Source organism: Cydia fagiglandana, chromosome 15 (genome assembly GCF_963556715.1).
Source record: "Cydia fagiglandana chromosome 15, ilCydFagi1.1, whole genome shotgun sequence".
In the NCBI taxonomy this organism is placed as follows: Eukaryota; Metazoa; Arthropoda; class Insecta; order Lepidoptera; family Tortricidae; genus Cydia; species Cydia fagiglandana.
Genome location: NC_085946.1, coordinates 8,445,545 through 8,468,095, shown reverse-complemented (window position 1 = coordinate 8,468,095; position 22,551 = coordinate 8,445,545). Strand labels below are relative to the sequence as shown.

Genomic DNA, 22,551 nt, shown 5'->3' with positions numbered 1-22,551 from the left:
GACGTTCCTTCGAACAAATACGTCACTTTTGACACTGACACATCTAATCCATATTGTTTCTAGATCTATTAATTGACGTATCTTAAAGTTAGAATCGGGCCGATAGGTTTGCTAACCGTAAAATAGTTTAATCAGATTGAGGTTCTTTATTATAAATGTATCTCCGGCAACATTATTTCTCTGCGATCTGTCCGAGCATGATCGATGGGCGATTGTTCCGACCGTTAGGCTTAATTGGGCGTGTTTATTGGCGCGGTCGGCGGGATTTTTCGAGGGTGTTAATTTCTGACCTGTGTTCATATGTTGTGGGTCTTTTGATGTTTGATGAGGTGATGTCAAGTGCTTATCGGTTTACAAATTGGCTTTGAAGTCAGTGTGATAAATACATTTGAGTATAATATTACACAGATTACCTTGTTCTATAACGCAGGGTATGCGACCCTGATATCAGATATGCATACTTGTATACCTATAAATAATTGTTCTAAATACAAAACAGTAAATATTCAGTGCTGTTTAAACCAGAACCAGCGTCCCAGGCAAAATCATACCAATTAGCCATATAGTTGAAATAAATGTTTCTTTGATATATCCAGCCAGGGTTCACAGGGTTATTTATATGTCGGCGGTCGATCGTAAGATCAGGCAGATCGTAATGTTCCTGTGTAATGTTTCGATGATATATAGGTAGGATAGGTTCGTTATACGGCCCCGACACTATCATTAGCATTGACATGAAATTTCATAACGCTCCAGCGTTTGGTCCAGTCAGGTCATGGCATTCCTAAATCTCCCCACACACTTATCAGTATTTCTATCAGTATTTTCATCATTACCTTTCACGGGGAATTTTAAGTTATTATTTTCCTAACCGTTCTTAGTTATGTTGTAGTGTACGTTTTGAAGAACACAAAACCAAGACATTATTCAATTATTCAAATATTTCTAACCTGTCGTAATTATACTAGTGGCTCTATGAGCTGTAGACCTCGCGAGCATATCTTATTGGGCACGATGAAAATATAGTAAATAAAAAAAAACAATACGAAAAGTGTAAAAAAATACAAAAAGTTATATCCCAGCATATAATTACTGGGGATCGAACCCAGACCTTCTGTGCAAACAAAAAAAAGCGAACGTTTGCAAAATACGCCATGATGGTTCTTACTTAAGGTGACGAAATTTAGCTACACTCTTATTATAACCTTTTCGTGCGTGCGTGCGCCATGACTGTGTGAAAGATTGGTAGTTAAAAAATGTATCCAAATATTTTTTTTTATTCTTACCACGAACCGGAAATCAAACTATTCTTAAAGTACAATCAGCATCATATAGTAGCACAGGGCGGACACGCCATACATCAAAACTCGTTTGCGTGTATATGTGTGAACGGCACGTCTGTACACGCGTCATTGTGTGAGTAAGTCGCTTAGGGCTACTATTTACATGTTTTTGAGTTCACGGAGCGTTATCGTTGTACTCGTAACGTAAATATCAAACATTTTTATTCCTAAAATTAAAGAAACAAACATAATTTACAAGATGGTATTTTCTCCTAGATCCTTGCTATAATAAACTGTTCTATTCACAGGTCATAGCTAATATTATTTAAACGTATATGCGAACTCACCCGTAACCCGTAAAGGCCGTAAAATATTACGTAAAGTATGGTGCGGCAATAAATTACCAAAAATGTCATGTCGAATTGTCGATACACAATTAGCGTGGACTAAATATAAATAATTACAAAACGCTACTTTTTAATATATGTATAATAAAAATAAATGTTCTTTATTTCGTGAATTTGAAAAACAACCATACATCGCAAAATACATCGGCATTTTGAACGTTGCGTCATCGCGCCGCAGCGTTGCTAGCCGAACTGAGAGTATGTCAGGAGTCCGTCAGAACTCAGTCGCGGGGCGAGGTAATCCGAGTCGGGGCGGGGCGGTGCGTGTCCGTTCTGTATGATAATACTATTACTTATTCTGTGATAGTAGGTAGCATCCAAAGTACCTATTCAAATAGTTCGGTACGCCATACATACCTATTATATGGTGTACCGAACTATTTGAATACTTTGGATGTTACCTACTATACGACGCTGACTGTACCTACTGGATTCTTCTGTTATGTAAGAATGTATACGTATTTGGTTAAGAAAAAAGGTACCTGATATGTAGGGATTGCAATCCGGTCCGGCGGATCCGGCAAAATTCACCGGATCCGGTCTCGGATCCGGTAAAGTGAATCAAAGCGCTAAAATATAAAATAACAGCTTAAAACACTGCTAAAATTTAAAAGTTCTCGCCAATATTCGAATTTTCTCGCTCGCAAACAGCAACACAACAACTTGTTTGTTAGTTGACGCCAGTCTTCTAGCCGACGAAATATGTGTAGTCGTAGCGTTGAGATTTCCGTGCACCGTAAGTACTGGATTGGTTTATATTCAATTTATTGTGTTGTTTCATTGTAATTTAATATAAATGTTCTTTCGTTTTATTTTGTACAAACCATTATAGCCCACTTTAAGACACAGGTTTTTGGGGTATCCGAAATACTAATACTTGTACATAATTATATTAATTATTCAAAAAGTGGTTAGGATTTTGCTGATTAAAACTAGTCGGGGTTTCTGCGGTTGACCTGACGTTTAGTAAAAACAATATCTGTGGAGGTTCGAAGTAAGGAGGTATAAAAAAAGAGTCCGTCATAAAGCAAGTTCGAACGGGATAGTCTTATATGGAACATTCAACCATAAACACTAACTATTCATTCTCAATTAGTCATAAAACTTTTTAAGCTTTACAGGCCTGATTTAGTTAATATGTTTTATCCTTCTTACAAATACATAAGTCAAAATGAAAGATAAAGACCAAAACGAGAAGATCAAAACTATTCATAGCTAATTCAGGCCAGTAACGCGTTTATAAATAATGCCATAAACCAGAGAGTTTACTTATAGGATAGATGCATACTTACAACATGTTATTATATAAGGCCATATACAGAATATACAAAATGTGTTGTTTCAAATAAATTATTTTCTATTCTATTCTATTCTATTCTATAAAATAGGGATGTTGACCATATTTTAAAAAATATATTGAACTCCATGCAGGAAATAAAACGCAAAAGGGAATATTACGCAAAGGTCGGCGTAGGGTCCACTAGCAAATTCAGAGGGTCTACTTCGAAATGCGAAAATCGAAATTTCGTTACCTATCAGTCTCTAACGCTCGAATACGCAAGAGTGATAAAGAGGCAGAAAACAAAATTACGCGGTAAGCCCTCAGTATGTGCTAGAGGCGCCCCCTACAGAGTATTGCGTAATATTATTCTATTTCCCTCATAGAGGTACAATAATATAGAGAAGACATGGGGGAGGGGCCAAATGACCGAACGAGATACACTTATAGAACTTTCAGTAGGAGTAGCAGAGAAAGCGGTACCTACTATTGCTTGTCCTTGTCACAGTCTCACTTTTTGTTTGTTCCCCACCTTTTTGTTAGTATGGGCTATGGTGGGCAACAAATAACCCGACCGAATTACGTAGATTGTTTTTGGTATATTGTCAGGAATGTTAAAACGTGTTTTTAATATTGTCGCATTGCGTATGTTTTGTCCCTCACGGAGGCACGCGCACACCACTTCTATAGGATGCTACTTCTATGATTTCCCTGAATAGGGAATATTACTCGAAACTCTGCGTAGGGGGCGCCACTACCACAATCCATCACAATCTGGGGGTCTACCGCGAAACACGAAATTTCGTTATCTAACCTCTCTATCACTTTTCATCATCATCATCCTCACTTTTGCATATTCGAACGATAAAGAGGCAGATAACTAAATTTAGATTTTCGCGTTTCCCGGTAAAAATATAATTAAATTGTTGTAAACAACATAAAATAAAAGGTTTTTAATTTTTATTTCATGTATGGAAAGTTTTAGAAAGGGACAGAGATTTTCTTTGTGCATCGTATTCTGCATGTTTTCCTTTTTTCTTAAGAGTCAAGTGAAAATAAACTTTAGAGCAATGATAATAGAGTAGGTATACTTCACTTATTGATTTAAATGCCAGTAATGACTCTTGTTAGTATAAAACCTTCTTCTAAAGTACTTTAAATGACGGAATGAGGGATTAGAGCAGTGGTTCTTAACCTGGGGGTAATTACCCCCGTGGGGGTAAAACTGGTATTTTACGGGGGTAATAAACTAACCTAATATAATAATACAACAAACCGACACGTTTTATTTTTTATTACCATTGGGAGGAGGGGTAAAATCAGGTTCCCTAGTTAGTCATAGGGGTGACCGGACTGAAAAGGTTAAGAACCACTGGATTAGAGTGATGCGCTCCACTCACTATCAGTATAATGTCATTATTTTGACATTTCTTCAAAAATATTAAAAATGTTTAATAACTTCATTATCGTCCATCATTCTTTCTGTCATTTCTGATTCCATCATTCTAACCAATTCACTGTCAGTATAATGTCATTTCTAGTATCATTACTTTGACATAACTCCAATACTGACGGAAATTATTAAAATAAACTTCATTACTTGCCGTCATTCCTTCATGACACTCCCTACACTATCACTAAAAACGTCATTCCGTCAAAGTAATGTCAGTATCCATGATAGTGTCGGGGCCGTATTAGGTTGCTTCAGATGCCCGAAGGGCAAACTGTCCAGAAACTGCTCCGTCGACTCAGAGAACGAGTCAAAGATTTTTACGTTTCACGATATGCCTAGGAATTTCACGATATGCCTGAACATACGATCGGGCGCCGACATATACATAAAAAAACTACTTAAAATAGAACACCGCCTTTACCTATTCAGTATTATATACTAACTACTATTATTAGCTAGCCTCTCACTATTTTTTTAGGTTTTCTATCTTGAGTAGGTAGCAGTTGGTAATTATAACCCGTTCAGTGTTAAAAATACAATACCCCGAAGTCGTTAAATGAAAAAACGCTATACATTTTATCCAACGTAAACATAGCACCATCCATCTCATAAAGCACCTGTCAAGTGGCTCTGTTCTGACAAGAGGCGCCGAGCGTCCACTGCCAATATACATGAGTACATGACCCCACTTTCTGGCGACCCATAAACACTAAACACAGAAATATACGGAATAAATTTCTCAAAAACTCGCTCTTGGAAGATTTCCAAATGTCGTTGTGCCGTGACCGAGTGTATAAATAGGTAAAGAATACAAGAATGTTTGGATATGGTAATTAATTTATAATGTTCGTGTTAACTCGATGAACAGTTATGTCAAAACGGAAATAGATGTTTAACCTACGCGTGCGAGTGTCGTGCTTTTATATTAAATTAGTGAATAGGACTATACTAAGTACACTCGAGCGCAATGACATCGAGTCGTTATGTATAAGAATTTCTTACAAAGTGACATTTTTTGCTAAATTTGTGTCATGAAGCAGGTTTTGGCTTCCGATGCGAGTTGCCGCCAACTGCATTGTATTGTCTTGTTTATTTTTATGCCTTTATCACTCGATAAACATGTAATTTGATGACTGATTTAGCTCTTAATTAGTAAGGATTGCGGCCATCACACGCCCGCTTAGGCATACCTAAATTATGCAAATTACTATGACATACTAAAAGATGTACTTACATAAAGACGCCATACACATACTGTTTGCACCTACCGAAGCATAACCAGAATCATAATTAGAGATACGAGACATACAGCAACTACGAGATAACTTTATGTACAAATCAAACCGCCTGGTGCGGTGTCGTCGCAAAGTTCGTCTTACTAGAATAACTTTTCACCATCTTGCTTTACAAGTACAAGGTTTGCTACTGTATCAGTAATAATTAGCAGATATTAAAGATTGGACCCGGGTATGTCCTTAAACCACGTCCACACGGACGGACGGGCAGCAGCGTCCCTTAAATTCGGTGTACTCGACTGCGATCGCCTACCCGCCTGCCAAGCGATTATGGGCGACATTCACAACCCCCCCTCCCGAATAATGAAGGGGGAGGTCTTTGTTCAGCAGTGGACGTATTATGGCTGAGATGATGATGATGATGATTAAAGATTCTGAGACCGTGATAGATCTAATTAAATACTTTTTTTAACCAGAAAATGAGATTTGATGGAGTAGGAAATAATTTGTAGTTCATTAGTGCAATAATCCCACCTGCGAGTTACACTATCCGTCTTTTTCTAAGTGTTAGAGAGGGATGGGTACATAGTCTATCTCGTTCGTGCTAGTAAAGCGTATCTTAGCAGTGGATTAAACCGTCTCTATAGTTAGGTAACATACTATCTCCATTTTTTTTATTTATTAACCAAAGAATACTTTACTTGATTCATGTAACTCCGAGTCCCTTACCCGTATCGTATTTGGACGGTTGCCATCAGTTTTTAAATCGCTCTAGCTTCCTCAAATCCAGACAGATTAGAGATAGGCGTTTTGTTGATTACAAGACAATTATATAATCGTAAATATAAAATTATATATTACACATGTGACGCTGATGACTCCAATTTATCTCTATGAGTAATAGTTATATTAGTTATATGTTCATGTTATTTGTAATGTATGTCAGTTTGTGGTCGAATCAAATTTTCTTAGGTATTTATTTTTGTATTTTTATTACACTCGTCGACAACGTTTTAATTATAATATACTAACTTTCTTACGCTTGACAGTATGCCAAATTTTAGTAACTCAGTAGTAAAGATAAAACAGGATAAAACACACTGTTTATAAGAGTTTCCTTTCCCGTCGACAGCCAACGAGACACAATTACTAATATTAGGTACACATATACACGTTTGTATGTACGTTTAAAGTTAAATGTCAAAGGCAATTAATAAAACTCACTCTTACGGAAAATATATTTAATTTGTAACAGACAATATATCTCCATATTTTAAAATCTTCGCCAGTATAGGTGTCGGCATTGCCGCCAGGAGAGTTCAGGTTGATTATAATGATTATACACATATATAGCTTCATAGAGTATCAATTAAACAATTAAATTTGAATAAACTTATTGGTCAATCTTGTAGCTGGCTACATTTCAATTATCATCTTTCATTTGGCTTTAGAACTTGCTCTCGGCACGAAAAAAAAAACACTATTTTCTAAATGAGTTGTAGGTAAATATGTTGTTGTGTGCTTGACCTCAAATTCTGGTGCCGATACCTACCTATGCATCGATACATAGTTCGCTGTTGATGGCATTTGGATAAGATCACTACGATTCATCGATATTAGGCTGTATGTAGGCAAACTAACATTGCGAGCAAGGCGCAAGCATACTTGTTATAACATTGTAACGTGCTTATGTGTGCCAGATAACCCTACCCTACTTCGAACCCGTCAATGACTAGTCTAGTCGGCCCTGCGGTCTTATGTTGTATAACGTAGAACGGCTAACCAACCAATCAGATTTAAAAGACATCTTGTTATGTGTAGAAATTGAGAGCTTTCTAAGGTAGAAAAATGCGATAAGTAATGCGAGCAAAACCAAAATGACGCAGTTTTTAGTACAGTCATATTGCCACTACGGTCACTCACACACTACGGCTTGTATAGCCATAGGCGGAAATGCATTGGCCGTCTCAACCGCTCTTGACACAGCGTTGCAGCAATCATCCGTCAGGGATGCAGTGGCCATTGATGATTGCCACTACGGTCACTATACGGATTTTAATCGTGCTGGATTTCATATCTGTGCTTTAGCAAGGCATAATAATACATATATTATGCATTGATGCTTACTTTTAAACCTCACTTTTTATTCACTTTAAATCCTCGACGCAAACGGAGGAGTAAGACCTAAGTACATACATACTCGTAGGTCTGCTAATTCTGCTATAGGTTACTTTATCAACCGTTTAACTTATAATCTTCTTGAAATGTAACAATTTAATAACGCCCCATTCCAATGTGTTGTTTATTCTCATAAAATCAATACCTACTTACTATGCTAGTATAAAACGAATAACACTAAATCTCAGCATAATCTGAGGGACTACCGCGAACCACATTCAACGTCGCACTCATCACCTCTCTGTGGCACTTGTAAATTCGTACGTAAGTGTGACAGGGAGGCAACGTCGAATGTGGTTCGCGGTAGGCCCTCTGTCCCCAGCTGGCAGCGCTCCGGTATCGCATAAACATCATAACGGTGTACCCGACCCCGATACACGCACCAGGCGACACTCCTACTCAGTTATGTACCTATGTGTTAGAGCCCTTTCACATTATACACGATATCGGCTATTATATCGTTATCGATGCCGTATCAAGAAGGTGTTCCTGCGTATGTATTTATTTTATCATCGCGGTTTTTTAATCAATCTGGACGTAATCGCATTACATACTATTTTATTTATGATCGATCGATTAATCGTAACGACATTTCCGTTATAATGTAACTTTATTTAACCTCTTGTTTTCAGGAATGAGTAACTGATGCGCGCTAAGGTGTTTTTTTTTTCAAAATTGTGAAAGTAAACTTGGAATAAAAGTGTTTCTCTAAGTGCAAAAAACAAACGTCATGCTTTAGCTGCCAGTTACCCGCCTAGTCCCATCCGATATCGGACACGCGAAACTATACTATCGATATGAACAATCAACATTCATCATTTAACATTGAATACTTAAGCCTACACCATTAAGCTATTTTAAAATCGGTTCATCATTAACAGTCTACGATATCGTATACTTACTCTTGTCGCGTCCGACAAGACACGGTATCCCGTGTAGGACAATGTGAAGGCACACTTATACCGGCTCTAGTATTTGTTAAAGCCCGAATCGTTTGACGTTTCGTGCGTGAGGTTTGGGGTTTTGCCGCGGAAACGTTAGATCCCACAACGATACAGCAAATTTAACGGTCCATAGAATTTACGATGAATTACATCTATATTAATATTTAATACTTTCGCGTTTTGAACACATATTAAATCATATTTATAGGCGATCTATCGCGAATTTATTTTATTACCTTTATTTACCGCCGTTTCACACACCTATCCTATCACACATCAGCTACTGCTGTGCTGGAACATCAGTTACGGCGCGATTTGGGAAATGTATTAGACATTCACTAGATATGAAATAGTAACGATATGTGACGTACCAAGAAAAAAGGTAGCCTATGACGGTCGGCGCTTAAACACTATTATTAAAACCGCTCCAATATTATTGCGGCCATAAGGTACCTTTTGTCGTGGAACGTCACATATCGTTACTATTTCATATCTAGTGAATGTCTAATTCATTTCCCGAATCGCGCCGTTAGTCGCGATCACGACCAGTGAAACCTGTGTCAAAACGTCGGTAAATAAAGGTACTCAATAAAATAAATTCGCGATAGATCCGTCTATAAATGTGAATTACATCTAAACGCGATTATTTGATGCCACTGTAATTTTTAAGGAAATAAAAATAATGAGAACAGTTTAAAAATACGGAAAATACGGTCCGACAAATACATTTTTTGAGAATTTCAAACGTAGTAAGTAAACGTTTACATATATTGGCAATATTACAAATTTCGACTACACGCTTTGATATTTCATGCGTGAAAAATTGGCATTTACTTTCACTCTGGTTATTTTGCTAAAAATGCTAAAATACAGTCTAGAGTACGGTTTTACCTGGTGTGACATTAACATGAATACTTAATGTATTTATTTAAATTTAGGACATAAAACATCAGCACGTAGGTACCTATGTCGTAAAAAGCTGTGTTAATGATCCTTGACATCCAAATGGATATTAAAATGGGTTATTGCAAATTTAATGTTCACACATTAAGTAGACTTAAAATTCAGCACGGGCTTAATACCGCCAAATAACACTTTCAGTACTTAATTTTATCTTTTACATTATGTTTCCATCTTTCATTTTCACTTTGCACACAATAACCTTATCTTCGTGATATTTTTCTTAACTGAAAAGTAACTGGTAGATAAGAAGTTTCGTGTGCGACCTCCGGTGTGTAAGCCACGATTCTTAGAGCTCGACCAGTGCTTCTAGTGCTCCAGTGATGAAACCTGCTGTATTACCTCTGCGAATAAATGCAAAGGTATATGTATAAAACCCCAGTCCACATTGGGAGCTAGAAGGGCACTATAGCCCAAACCCTGTTGTGGATGAGAGACAGAGTATGACTGTGCCCAGTTGTAAAGATTACATTAGGATTGTGACTACAGAAGCGTGGATGGGGCAGATTTAGACTTATTTACGGTGGTGGTGGTGACGGCTATGAGAACCAATAAGTCCATCCTAAAGGAGTTGAAAATCACCAGACGGCTCTCTACAATATGACAGGAACGCGCACTCGGCTTCATTGGTCACATCATGCGGTCAAAAAGGCAGATTATCTTGGGCCAAATAGAAGGCAAGCGAGGAAAAGCACCCACGAGACGGTTTGATGTTCTGAAGTGGTTGGCGGCAACATGTAGCACACATATGGCCTATGCTCGCACACTTTGGATACGGAGCATACATGGTCGCGATCCTCAGCAATGGGGGACCGAGGAAGAAGACGGTGATGATAAGTAGTGAGGTCGCTATACACATACCCCATATTACACAAGTAGTCTCTTTAGTTGTGGATCCATTTTATCTGTGTTTACACATGAAGCTACTCAATTTTGTCACCGTTACACTGATAGGTATGCTGCAACCAGTTTGGCAACAGTCCGCATCAGAGCCAAAGCTCATTCACAAATTACCCGCTAATTGTGATTGGTAACCTATACGAGTAGATATCTACATAGAGGACACATCGCGCTGTCCACTCGTAAACCTTATTGCATTGATAATAAAGTCTATCAATAGTTAAATGTGTTGTTAGTACGTTGACATGGCGCGTCGGTAATTACGGATTGATTGGTGAAATGCGGTTTTCTGCCCTGCAAAATGGAAACACGTTAAACTTTAAAATTTTAAATATATTAAATAAAATGGAATACGGACGTGAAATATTTATCTCGTAAAATATGTTATTCACCTCACAGTGTATGCTTATGTTATATTAAATAACTTTGATATGTCTATCTAACGTACAGTCAGCAGCAGAAGTTGCTAAGCGGGCGATGTGTTCAAAATTACCTTGTCGCGCTCTTATTATCTTAACAATAAAGTCGGACCCGGGAATGTCCTTAAACCACGTCCAAGACCACCGGTGGACGGGTAGCAGCGTCCCTCAAATTCGGTGTACTAAACTGCGATCGCCAACTCGCCTTGCAAGCGTGGCGATTATGGCATTCACCCCCCAAACAAGGGGGAGGCCTATGTTCAGCAGTGGACGTCTTATGGCTGAGATGATGATGATGATGATGAAAGTCGGGTCAAGATCATTTTCAGCACCTCGCCCGCTTAGCAACTATTGCTGCTGACTGTACTATTTTGTTCATACGCTATGCCTTCCCACTGTTAACCCTGTCAGCGTCGCCGATAACTAAGTTTAGTTTGTCAACTAATTGCGACGTTTGACGAGGGGTGATTGTGAATAGGTGGCGTGTGAATACGCCAATTTGCACAGGTTTCATCACTAATTCGATTATCATACGAGTATTGATGCGGATGCAGTACGGTGTGTGAGCGAGACAGCGCTATGCAAGAATATAGCAATATCCCGCCCGCGCAACAGAGTGGCTAGTCAGACCAAGCTAAGTTTACAGCGATTTTGATAGCCTAGACATTGCACGTTTTATTTTAAACGTCAAACTTCTATGAAATTATGACGATTACTTCGTGATATCATGCGCTTTAACCTAATTAAAATTTGGGACATTTGGGTATTTAAATTAAATACCTTAAATAATTCATTTATCGCGTTAGTGAAGAATGTTGCCCGCAGACCAAAACACCCACGGAGAAATTTAGTAAGATGGAATATTCACGGGAATAAGGTTTCGGCACATATAAAGCTTTTGAAGCGCAATGCGATCCTTACTGGCAACTTAAAACATGATGCCAATTTAATATTAATATAACTATGCGACAGTATAGTTAGTAATTAGACTACGAAGATCGATTACAATAATATTTACTAGTTTTTTATAACTTACAGAAGTTCCAGACATCCTGGCCTAGTTACTAAATTGCAATACACATTATTATGCACGAGCACGAGTCATAAACTGAATTATAGTTCCAGGTATATTTAATCTATTAATACATACGTGCAACTGTCCGTTTTTGTACTTTTTCTAATTCTGATTGTGAGAATTTTTTTTTTTTTTTTTATTATGAATCGGCTTACTCATGGCCACAGACTAGCCGAGGCGTAGACGTGGCCTACGATGGAGCGAGCTCGCCCAGAAGGTGCCTGTTCACTCTTGATTTGAAGGTTGCCGGGTTATAAGAACACGGAAATATAGACGCCGGCAAGGAATTCCATTCCTTGAATATAATGAGAATAGCCACGCTTTCAGTGTAAGTCCGCCTAAACACAGAATACCCACATGCCCCGGACGTCACGTGTGATGACGGGTCGCATTCTGACGTGCCGCTACTCAGACTCGTATATCCCTCGCCTTATTTAAGTACATAGAATGTTTACCTATACAACGAGTCATAAACTGAATTATAGTCCCAGGGACTTTTAATCTATTAACACATACGTGCAACTGCCAGTTTTGGTACTTTTTATAATTCTGAATGTGAGAATAGCCACGCTTTCAGTGTAACTCCTCCTAAACACAGAATACCCACATGCCACGGACGTCACGAGTGATGACGGGTCGCATTCTGACGTGCCGCTACTCAGACTCGCATATCCCTCGCCTTATTTACATAGAATGTTTACAACGAGTCGTAAACTGAATTATAGTTCCAGGGACATTTAATTTATTAAATGCTGGACAAGAACTTCATTAGTAGGTTTATTGTTTAGTGTTAAGTTTAGGCATATACACGGTGTAGCGAATCAGAACCTTTAAAGCTAGTGATCTGATCTTCGTTTGATCTTTTTGAAACGCGGATACCTAGCCCTATACCCACATACCCAGTAGAGATTTATATTTTACACTAATAAAAACGTGTCTTATTGTATGTTATTTTTAATAATCCGTTTTCTTCGCTCTTTTACCAAGCCAGCTTCTTCTTCTCGACACATAAACATATTTATGTATAGGTGCAATAAATTCGGTGTCATGTTACTTTTATGAAGAAAAAACTTTGCATGTGAATGGAAAATTTTAGCTGAAGTGGTAAACAGTAGCGTACAGCTTGTTTTGCAAACGCCACAAACAAAATTAACATTCCACTGGAGCTCACTCTTCACTTTTTTATTGAGAGCTTTTACTCATAAAACTAAAATTTTCAGCATTCACACTTACTGGCTTTTGAAATGTTAAAATCCGATGTTTTTATTAATTCTGTCAGTTTTCCTCACTGAATCAGTTCAAAAGAGCGAAACTACATTAAATACGAACAACGCGGTCGTCGTTTTTTCATACATGGTGACAGCTTTTCATTTGATGAATGGCCATGCCATCAATCGCAGATCACTTGTACTCTTCATAAATATGTACGGATACTGTGACGTAACTTTTTACGAGCTCAAAGGATCTGGTGTTATTGATGATTGATGATCAACTCGAGGGCAGTTCTATTGATTCGTTTTTCTAGTGAAACTGATGCGATTTTAACGCTCGTCGGCCGCTTGGCTTCATCATATTTCTAACTGATAATTGTGTTGTGCAATGAATATACTCCACAGACCAACCCCTATAGACCGAGCTTATAGGACGACTCGCGGTCACCGCACGTATGGTGTATAGGTCAAATATAAGATTGCTCGCGCGCCACTCCGATCAGTTGCGCCCAAGATTACGACCTATTAGCAGTGTGCACGAGTCTCAGAAAATAAATCGTAAACTATTGAATTTATTGGGAAATCATGGGATATTGCAGCATAAAATGGTGTGGCAAGTCATCTAAGACTTCTACTTACAAAACAGATGGAATAACATCCCACTGGAAAGTAAAATTCATTATTTCATTGAATAATGTTTCTTGTCCGCGGGGTTCATTTTATACTGGTCACTAAGCAGAGGCGCAGTAGTCCGTCCCTTTTCGTCAACTTGAAAATACAATGTGCTACCCTTTCGACTAGTGATGTGACGATGATGGTTTCGTCAGTTGCGGAAACTTCGTGCTTCGTCCTGCATGCCGTATTGTACCATTTTAGACATAATATGTAGGTAATATGTTTTTAGAATCCTCTAGGCCAGCGGAGCCGCATGTTATAAGATGGACCTGATGATGAAAGACGTGCGAGGGAACTCGGTGTTGGTTTGTAATAGACATATGTTGTATGGGTTTTTTAGAATCCTCTAGGTGAGCAGTTAGGTCTCACGTCACGAGATTGACCTGATGATGAACTTCAAAGAAGTGCGAGGGAACTCGGTGTTGGTTTGTAATAGACATATGTTGTATGGGTTTTTTAGAATCCTCTAGGTGAGCAGTTAGGTCTCATGTCACGAGATTGACCTGATGATGAACTTCAAAGAAGTGCGAGGGAACTCGGTGTTGGTTTGTGATAGACATATGTTGTATGGGTTTTTTAGAATCCTCTAGGTGAGCAGTTAGGTCTCATGTCACGAGATTGACCTGATGATGAACTTCAAAGAAGTGCGAGGGAACTCGGTGTTGGTTTGTGATAGACATATGTTGTATGGGTTTTTTAGAATCCTCTAGGTGAGCAGTTAGGTCTCATGTCACGAGATTGACCTGATGATGAACTTCAAAGAAGTGCGAGGGAACTCGGTGTTGGTTTGTGATAGACATATGTTGTATGGGTTTTTTAGAATCCTCTAGGTGAGCAGTTAGGTCTCATGTCACGAGATGGACCTGGTGATGAACTTCAAAGAAGTGCGAGAGAACTCGGAGTTGATTTGTAATAGGCATATGTTATTGGTCCATTTGAATATGTTTTCAATACAATCTTCTATGACCTTAATAAAAGGGACAAAAAAAATTTATGATATTTTGGCGACACTTTTTTTCTCGTATCGAAAGAGATTGCGATTCTGAGTGGAAATAATATAAAATTTCTAAACTTTAAAATTCAAGTTCTGGGTACTTTAAACAGAAATGCCCTAATATGTTAAGTAAAATTTTCAGGTACTTTGTTAAATTACTTAATGAAATATTAAATTATTCAATATAATTATTAAGTAAGTTTACTCTAAGTATACTAAATTGGTAACAATTTTACCACAATAAATTTCGGTATCACTAGTAGCAGTGACACCCACTAACTGTAATGAACATGTCCCATCCCTACGCTTACACGTATCAGCGCGCCATGTTTGAAACGACCAATCGCAACGCCGTGAGCACCCCTCCCGCACCTCACAGTTTGGTGATTTGCGTCGGGAACAAAATGGCCAATATTAGGTTTCTAGAGGCGGTGTTCTGTGATATACTCGTACCATTTGAGTTAGAGCGCTTGAATTGTGCGATCTATTGTGTTTGACGCGCGTCGGATGATTATAACCAAAATGATATAAGTAATTACAATTAATTGGTCGCTATTGTCGGCACGTAATTGAAATCAAACATAATATTTTAACGGATTACTCTGTTATTGATACGAATGCTACACGGTGTGTTGTTGTTATGTTTCTTTTCTTGATTATGACGAGTAAATTAAATCAACCGTTGGGTAGATCATTATTATGTTTGACGTTATTTTTACACATTCACACATTCTTAAAACAAAACGTGACTGTGATTAAAAAATAAACCAAAAACTCGCCCAAAAATGCGTACAGCAAGGAGCTGTGTATGTTATGCAAATTCACAGCTTTATAAAACCGTGTTCCAAAATTTCCCTCTGCAATTTTTGCCCAATTCGGGCTGAGTTAGATGATGCGAGAACTCGCATGCGAGTTTCATACCATTGCGAGTTTTGATCGGTCGGTTGAATTGGACGTAACCAACAGTCCGCAATGTAACTAAAACCGCATGCGAGTTCGCGCGCCGTCTATATTAGTCCTTCGTGCAAAGGAAGGTGCGTGTGGCAATCGCGTGCTTCGGAGTATTTGGTGGAGCCGAGGCCTAACCGCTACTGTCTGGAAGCTGATGGACCTCAAATTAGGCCTCCTGATTAAGTAGCGCACGCAAATCAGAGCCGGACATGAATCCCTATTGCTGTTTCACCCGTACAAATTAAATTACACCTCAGGCCAAAAGTATGGATTTTTTATATTTATTTATTTAAACATAATTGCACACAACATAAAAATAAAGTACAAATGGCTGATTTCATGCATTGGCATTCTCTACCAGTCAACAGAGACGTAAAAATGGTGCGAGGAGGACAAAGGAATTTGTATAGTAATAAAAAACAATGATTGAAATTGTGTGTATACATAAATAATTATAAAAATGATAATAAAACATTTTAAAAGTAAGTAAATAAGAATAACTTAAATTCTGGTTACGATCATTGTCATTGCCAAATTTATTAGGATGTTTTCATACTTAGTGTGTGTTTTTAATCTTCTGGGATTGCCTAATATATTAGTTATAATGGTTACCAATATATAATATTAATAGAAACATGAGATATTAAAGAAAACAACGTTGTTTCCGTTATTTTTGCCTTGGGCGTATGTACAGTAAACGGCTGCTCAATTTAATTAAACATGTGAAACTCGTACGTCAACCAGAGCGTTATAATTAATTATCACTTTAATAAAGTAGAAAACACATGTAGGTTATACTTATTTGGCTCTTCATTTAAGATAATGTATTTGTGAGAGTAAAGAGGCTGGACCGTGACGCGGGACAGGTGGAATCGCAGCTGACGAAACTTCACTTTGCAGAAAACTTGATAATTGAAATGCTTAAGTACGAACACTCTCTTATTTACTGATGTCAATTTGTACCCTTGGTCTAACATTTTAATATTTCCAAAATAAAGCCGTGTACCCACAAAGAAACACATCAATCAAAAAACAAAACTCGATAAACATCAAAGGCTTACAATCGAATGCTACAATTCTTTAAATTACCTTATTCATCCTACAATTTTCCTGATACACGGATAAAGTACTGGTGTACATCGTTTTCCGAACGTCTAGCTATATGTACCTACAGTCAAATGTAAATAAATATATGGCTGCACAAATGCACACATCAATGTCCCATAGCTCTTATGTCAGCGACTTAAGAACTCTGGGACATATTTTTGAGTAGGTAAATTATGCACCCATTTTGTACTTGACTGTACGTAAATTTAATTATGCCGTGCAGCAAACTATTCGTTACCTTGAGGGCGTCAAAATTCCTCCAAAATTGTTCATTCTCCGTTAAAGCTGTATTACCGAGCATTTTCCTATAAGTATATCGTCCGGAGCGCCCTTACGAGCAATTTCAAGGTGTCTGTTACGATCACAGTGAATAAGTAAGATCCCTTTTTCTCGGGTGTAGGGTTGCCGTTTGTCTTAATTCGACAATATTTATATGCCTGCGCCCTTTTACTACTACTACCTATAATAAGTGTCCGTGCAATGGATTGGATTCACGGGATACAATTTTTACGCAGAGTAGGCAATCGTAATATATTTTGATTTTGGAAAGTGTTACTATAATGATCGATTTTAAATCCTGGCCTGGGAAGCCTTAGCTGAAGACCGTGATGGATGGCGCAAGCATGTTGCGGAGGGGAGAAGGCTATGCGACCAAGCCTGGTTTAATGCTTTAGATAGCAGAAGGTGTCACAGGAGGCAAACCGGGACTGGAACCTCGGATGGCATGAGCTTTCTCTGCCAAAAATGTGGGAGGTAGTGCCGCTCACGCATCGGCCTTCACAGTCACCAAACCCGTTGTCTATACAGCAATGTATAAACCGTCTGCAATAGACGGAAATGCCTGTGATGATGACTATAATGATAGTCCTTGTTTAGGGCGTCCTTCATTCTTTATTATTTTGGCGTATGTATGGCCTATACAAAACATCGACTGACCGTATGAAACGAGCTTTTATTTTTAGCTTTTACGGAGTTGGTCCCATAGTAAAGCTGTTTAGTATGACCTATGCCATACTCTCGCACTATATGGCTAAGGGCCATGCACCATTCACTAAACCGGGGTTAACTGATTAAACATGGAGTTACCATGGTTACCAGTACAACTTGACACTGGGTTAACGGTGTGCTGAGCCTAAATGTTCAAAAATCCTGTATTCCGAATATCAAATGTTTAACACGAGATTTCAATAATCGCAAAATCAAATAAAATATTTAGGATCTACATAACATGACGTCATCCATGCATTTCTCATCCCTGGATTAAATCATATGCGTCAAAGATAATCTAAAGTGCTTGATACTTCCTTCCTCAAAGCCGTTGAGCGTTAAACGTATGCAGAATGTTTTCATTCGGTGCAGATGTTGGTTGGCAAAGTATCAAGACTCCGTCGCGGCCGGCGTTTCGACGCGGCTATTTAAATTCAGTCATGCAGCACCCTCAAAACTAAAAAGCTTGAAGTTCACAGAGCATTAGATATGATTTGAATCTTGTCGCTCTCGATATAAAGTCCAAAATCGGATGTCCCGTTTGTGTCTTTATGCTTTGAACTCGTGACGAGACACTTTTAATCCAGACTTCGATTGTTGCATTTTCCTCGTACTTACTGTCATATGAATGTGATAGAAAAGGATAGTTTCTTCGATTTTTGTGTGAGGTTTTGAATAGACCAGTCGTGTAGCAACGACAAGGTCGCTTACTCTATAATCTCTAGGTAGGTATATAATAAAATTTATTCGCCTTAAAATTGTTATAGCTTTCCTTTCTGTCAGGGATTTTAGAGCACTATTTTTACATATTTTTCACGCGTACAGTGTTGTTTAATAGAATAATAAGGATACTTTTTGGTAATGTATGTTTATTTTAATATTTATTGTATTTTACAACAAAATATAAGACAGGCAGGTATTTCATAAGTTTTATTGGAAACAGTACGTTTTTAGTAAATTTCCAACTCTCATTTCACGTCAGCATTTATTTAGCTACCCATTTCAAAATATAATATGGACAGGATAATTTGCCATGAACATGATCCTTCCAATGTCAGAACCCATTTCCACGAACGAGGAAACCGTCAAAAGAGCAGACGCATAAAAAACATGAATGGCTGAGTCACACATGTCAAAGTCAGAGAAAAACGTGAAAATATACGCAATGTTATTAAACCCACTTCATTTCAAATATAGAACTTCAGTCGCGATTCAGAGTGCGCGTGCGACGCGTCGTGGCTGTAACCGAAATTCCCAAGTCTTTGTTGGGTCTTTAAGATTTAAAAAAAAATGTGTGCTATACGGCAATAATAATAATAACTGTGCTGTCGAGTTTTGAGTGGACAAATGGAGTACGGTTTTGATATTTACGAGAGGAAATTACTTATTGCTTTTTAAATTTTATAATAAAAACATTAAAATTGTGTTTAAATCGGATGCTTGTATGCATTTAGTAAGTAAATAAAACTAAAGCTTAAGTGGCGCTATTAAAAAAAGGGCTCCTTTGTACGGAGCAATAAGTTGTTTAAAATACCAAGTTTACTTAGTACAATTAATATGTACTCGTAGTAGTTCTTATAGCTTTTCTTTCTGTGTTCTTGCATACATTTGAAATGGGTTTTGGCGACGACCTCTGCAAATGTTTTGATAACTTTGAGGTGATGAAGAATAGCCAGAACACCGATGTTTGTATTAAAGACCATTGTATTCAAGTTAATAATACAATGCAGCGCTTTTGGTACTGCAGCGCAACACTAAATATTAAGGTTTTCGGGCGATTACCTAATTATACATTATGATGAAATATGAAAATTATAGTACATACAATTGAATTAAAATTAAAATTGAATTAACTATGACAACTTAGGATAATAAAAACAATACATCTAATTGACAATAAAATATTCACCAAAATTAAACAAATTATAAATTAGCACAAAAACATGGTTTATAACTACTAATATTACCCGTATTTTCACAATTATGAAATTGTAATCGTTCTAATCTAATAAACATTTATATTTCCCATGATACCTAGGTATATATTTTCCAGTTTCCGGGAAATTCTAAAAGAACATTGTCCTCTTCACGTTCAAAGTCATATTACACGGGTGAAGATTAGTACGCTGTAATTTGCCAAGACTAAGGGTTCAATGCCCCCTAGTCTCGCACTTTTGTTGCGTGACATTTGCGTTTTGCCGTGTCTGCGTCTGGACTTATTTCCGAATCCCTTTATATAGGACAATATTATAATTAAACCCCAGCACTACCAAATCCGTTAATTAAGACTTGCGGTTATAGAAACAACCGCGGATCCACGGACCGTGCGTTATTAATTAACATTCGTTACTCGGTTTCACATTAAAATAATAAGAATTAAATATCGCACTCCAAAAATACCAGTCGGCGGTTTCCGAAGCCTGAAATCAGATAATTAGTGGCAAGTGGTCGGCCGCGCGACCCCGCAGCGACCCTTCTCACGCCGCTTTTCTACACCTGTCTTTTTTACACCGGCCCGCCCGTAAAATTTTGACATCGGCTTTTTTAAAAACGTCAAAACATTTCACCCCTTTGACAACACGCCACGAATCACAAAATCGAACGCGAATATAAAAAACATGTGTATTTAAAACTGCGCGTGCTGCGTTTAACATATTGCAGATTGAAATCGGATCGCGGCTACGCCCACTGTTTACATCTGTGACGCATTTCGTCATTCGATTTTTATTTTTTCTCTGAAAGCGCATCATTTCAATGTAGGATACTGAATAATAAATAGTTTTACAAAGCAAACGTGAGCAAGTGACTTACAAGTGAATCGTAAAAATGGAGTGCGGCCAGTTTAGAAATGGATTGAGGTGGAGCGCGTATTCAACAGCATCTACTGAGTCTAACCGTCAATCTGTAGTAATCGAAGAAAGCTCAAGTGACGGACAGTGCGCTGTCAACGATGATTACTTGATAACGTTTCCTGACGACGACAGCGACGTCGAGGCTCCCGAGGACAATGAAGACAATCTTAATCGCAGCTACGAGAACCCCCTTTTCATCCCCGCTCACCAAGTTTTAAAAGACGCGATAAGTGACGACACTCAACTAATGAAGAGTGAGGCAAAAAAGTTCGAGGATTATAAGTTTTGTGAGGCGGTTAACGACTTCGATATCGAGTTGGAGGACGGGGAGGCTGTGCCGATAGTGTACCTGTCTTCTACTAGGGCGGCCAAGCTGCAGCGCGCTCTCAAACTCGCCGGATACAGAAAGGTACCAAACTCCCAGTTTTCTTTTAAAGTATTAATTTCCTTAGCTTTTTTGCGAACTTATTTATCGAAAGTTCTCGGCAGAACAAAGGGAATCTGCTGAGATGATTGCTTTTCTTTCATTATCATTCGTCCATTACCGTGTGCTTCTTCGTTTTTCAATTTACAATTTCGCTGTTCGTCGAGAGAACGTTAGTTTGCCTATCAAGCGTATCTTTATGAATACTTTAGAAGAACGTTTTAGTAGTCATTAATTGTATTTTTTTGTAACAATCTCATTTCTCCCGATTATTAAACAATAAGTAGATTAAATATTTCACCCCTATCACTAACTGTATCTATTAAAATTTGCGTGTCATTTGGCTACTTCTGCTAAACGTACATTTTGAATTAACGCTGTGATGCTTCATAATCTATTCTAACTTAACTCTGTAATTACTGGCATTAGGCCAGATGAGAATACTTTCCGAGCTCTATGCATTAAGCCGAATGCACTGGCCGCATGAAATTACAATCCAGTTGGCTGGTCATTAAACGATTTCAGTTCAATGTTTGAATTTCATGAGTTTTCAGTCCGTTTCGTCTAAATATTACAGGATAACATAGAATACTAAATAGCTCCATTTACGTGAGTAAATGTTAATGTTTTATTTAGTCGGTCATTGCATACAATCAGCAGCAGAAGTTGCTAAGCGGGTGAGGTGTTCAAAATTACCTTGACACGCTCTTATTCTCTTAACAATAAAGTCTCGTCAAGATCATTTTGAACACCTCGCCCGATTAGCAACTTCTGCTGCCGACTGTACAACTGCATTAATAAATGAGCAAGTATGTCTTTCTACTTCTAACATAAGCATTACAACCCAAACAGCTTGTCGATATTTAATTTATCGTATAACATTTTCGTCTCAATTCTGAATGAAAGCATGATATCATTTAGATATTATTTTGATGTCAAAAATTCACAATGTCACAATTGTAGAACGCACCGACATATCGTTTATGTGCTGTTTGTATGTAAAATACTGTTCGTTCGCTAGTTGTCTCCCGGAGCTATCCAATTAGCCGGTCTATGCGGCCAGGTCCTTTGTTCCTACGGGGTCCATTCTGGACTCGTAGATATTATGTCGCTGTGTGATGTTTTAGCTGCCGTTGCCCTCATTGTCTTTTTTCTGACAGAGTCGTGACATCGGGAGTAAATAAATAGAAGCTGTGTTTTAGACAAGACCGAATGGC

General features: G+C 38.0%; 1 protein-coding gene across 4 annotated transcripts in view; it reads left to right on the top strand.

The window, feature by feature from the left end:
* LOC134671299 (apoptosis-stimulating of p53 protein 2-like) overlaps window positions 1-22,551 on the top strand; it is a 408,163-nt gene that overhangs the window by 182,895 nt on the left and 202,717 nt on the right. The window contains exon 1 of one of the 4 annotated variants that reach the window (XM_063529118.1): window positions 20,870-21,319. The exons of the other annotated variants lie outside the window; for them this stretch is intronic. Within the exon in view, the coding sequence (XP_063385188.1) occupies window positions 20,885-21,319 (435 nt within the window). The 5' untranslated portion in view covers window positions 20,870-20,884. Of the gene's footprint in view, window positions 1-20,869; window positions 21,320-22,551 lie in introns of those variants that run through there. 4 annotated transcript variants of the gene reach the window in all.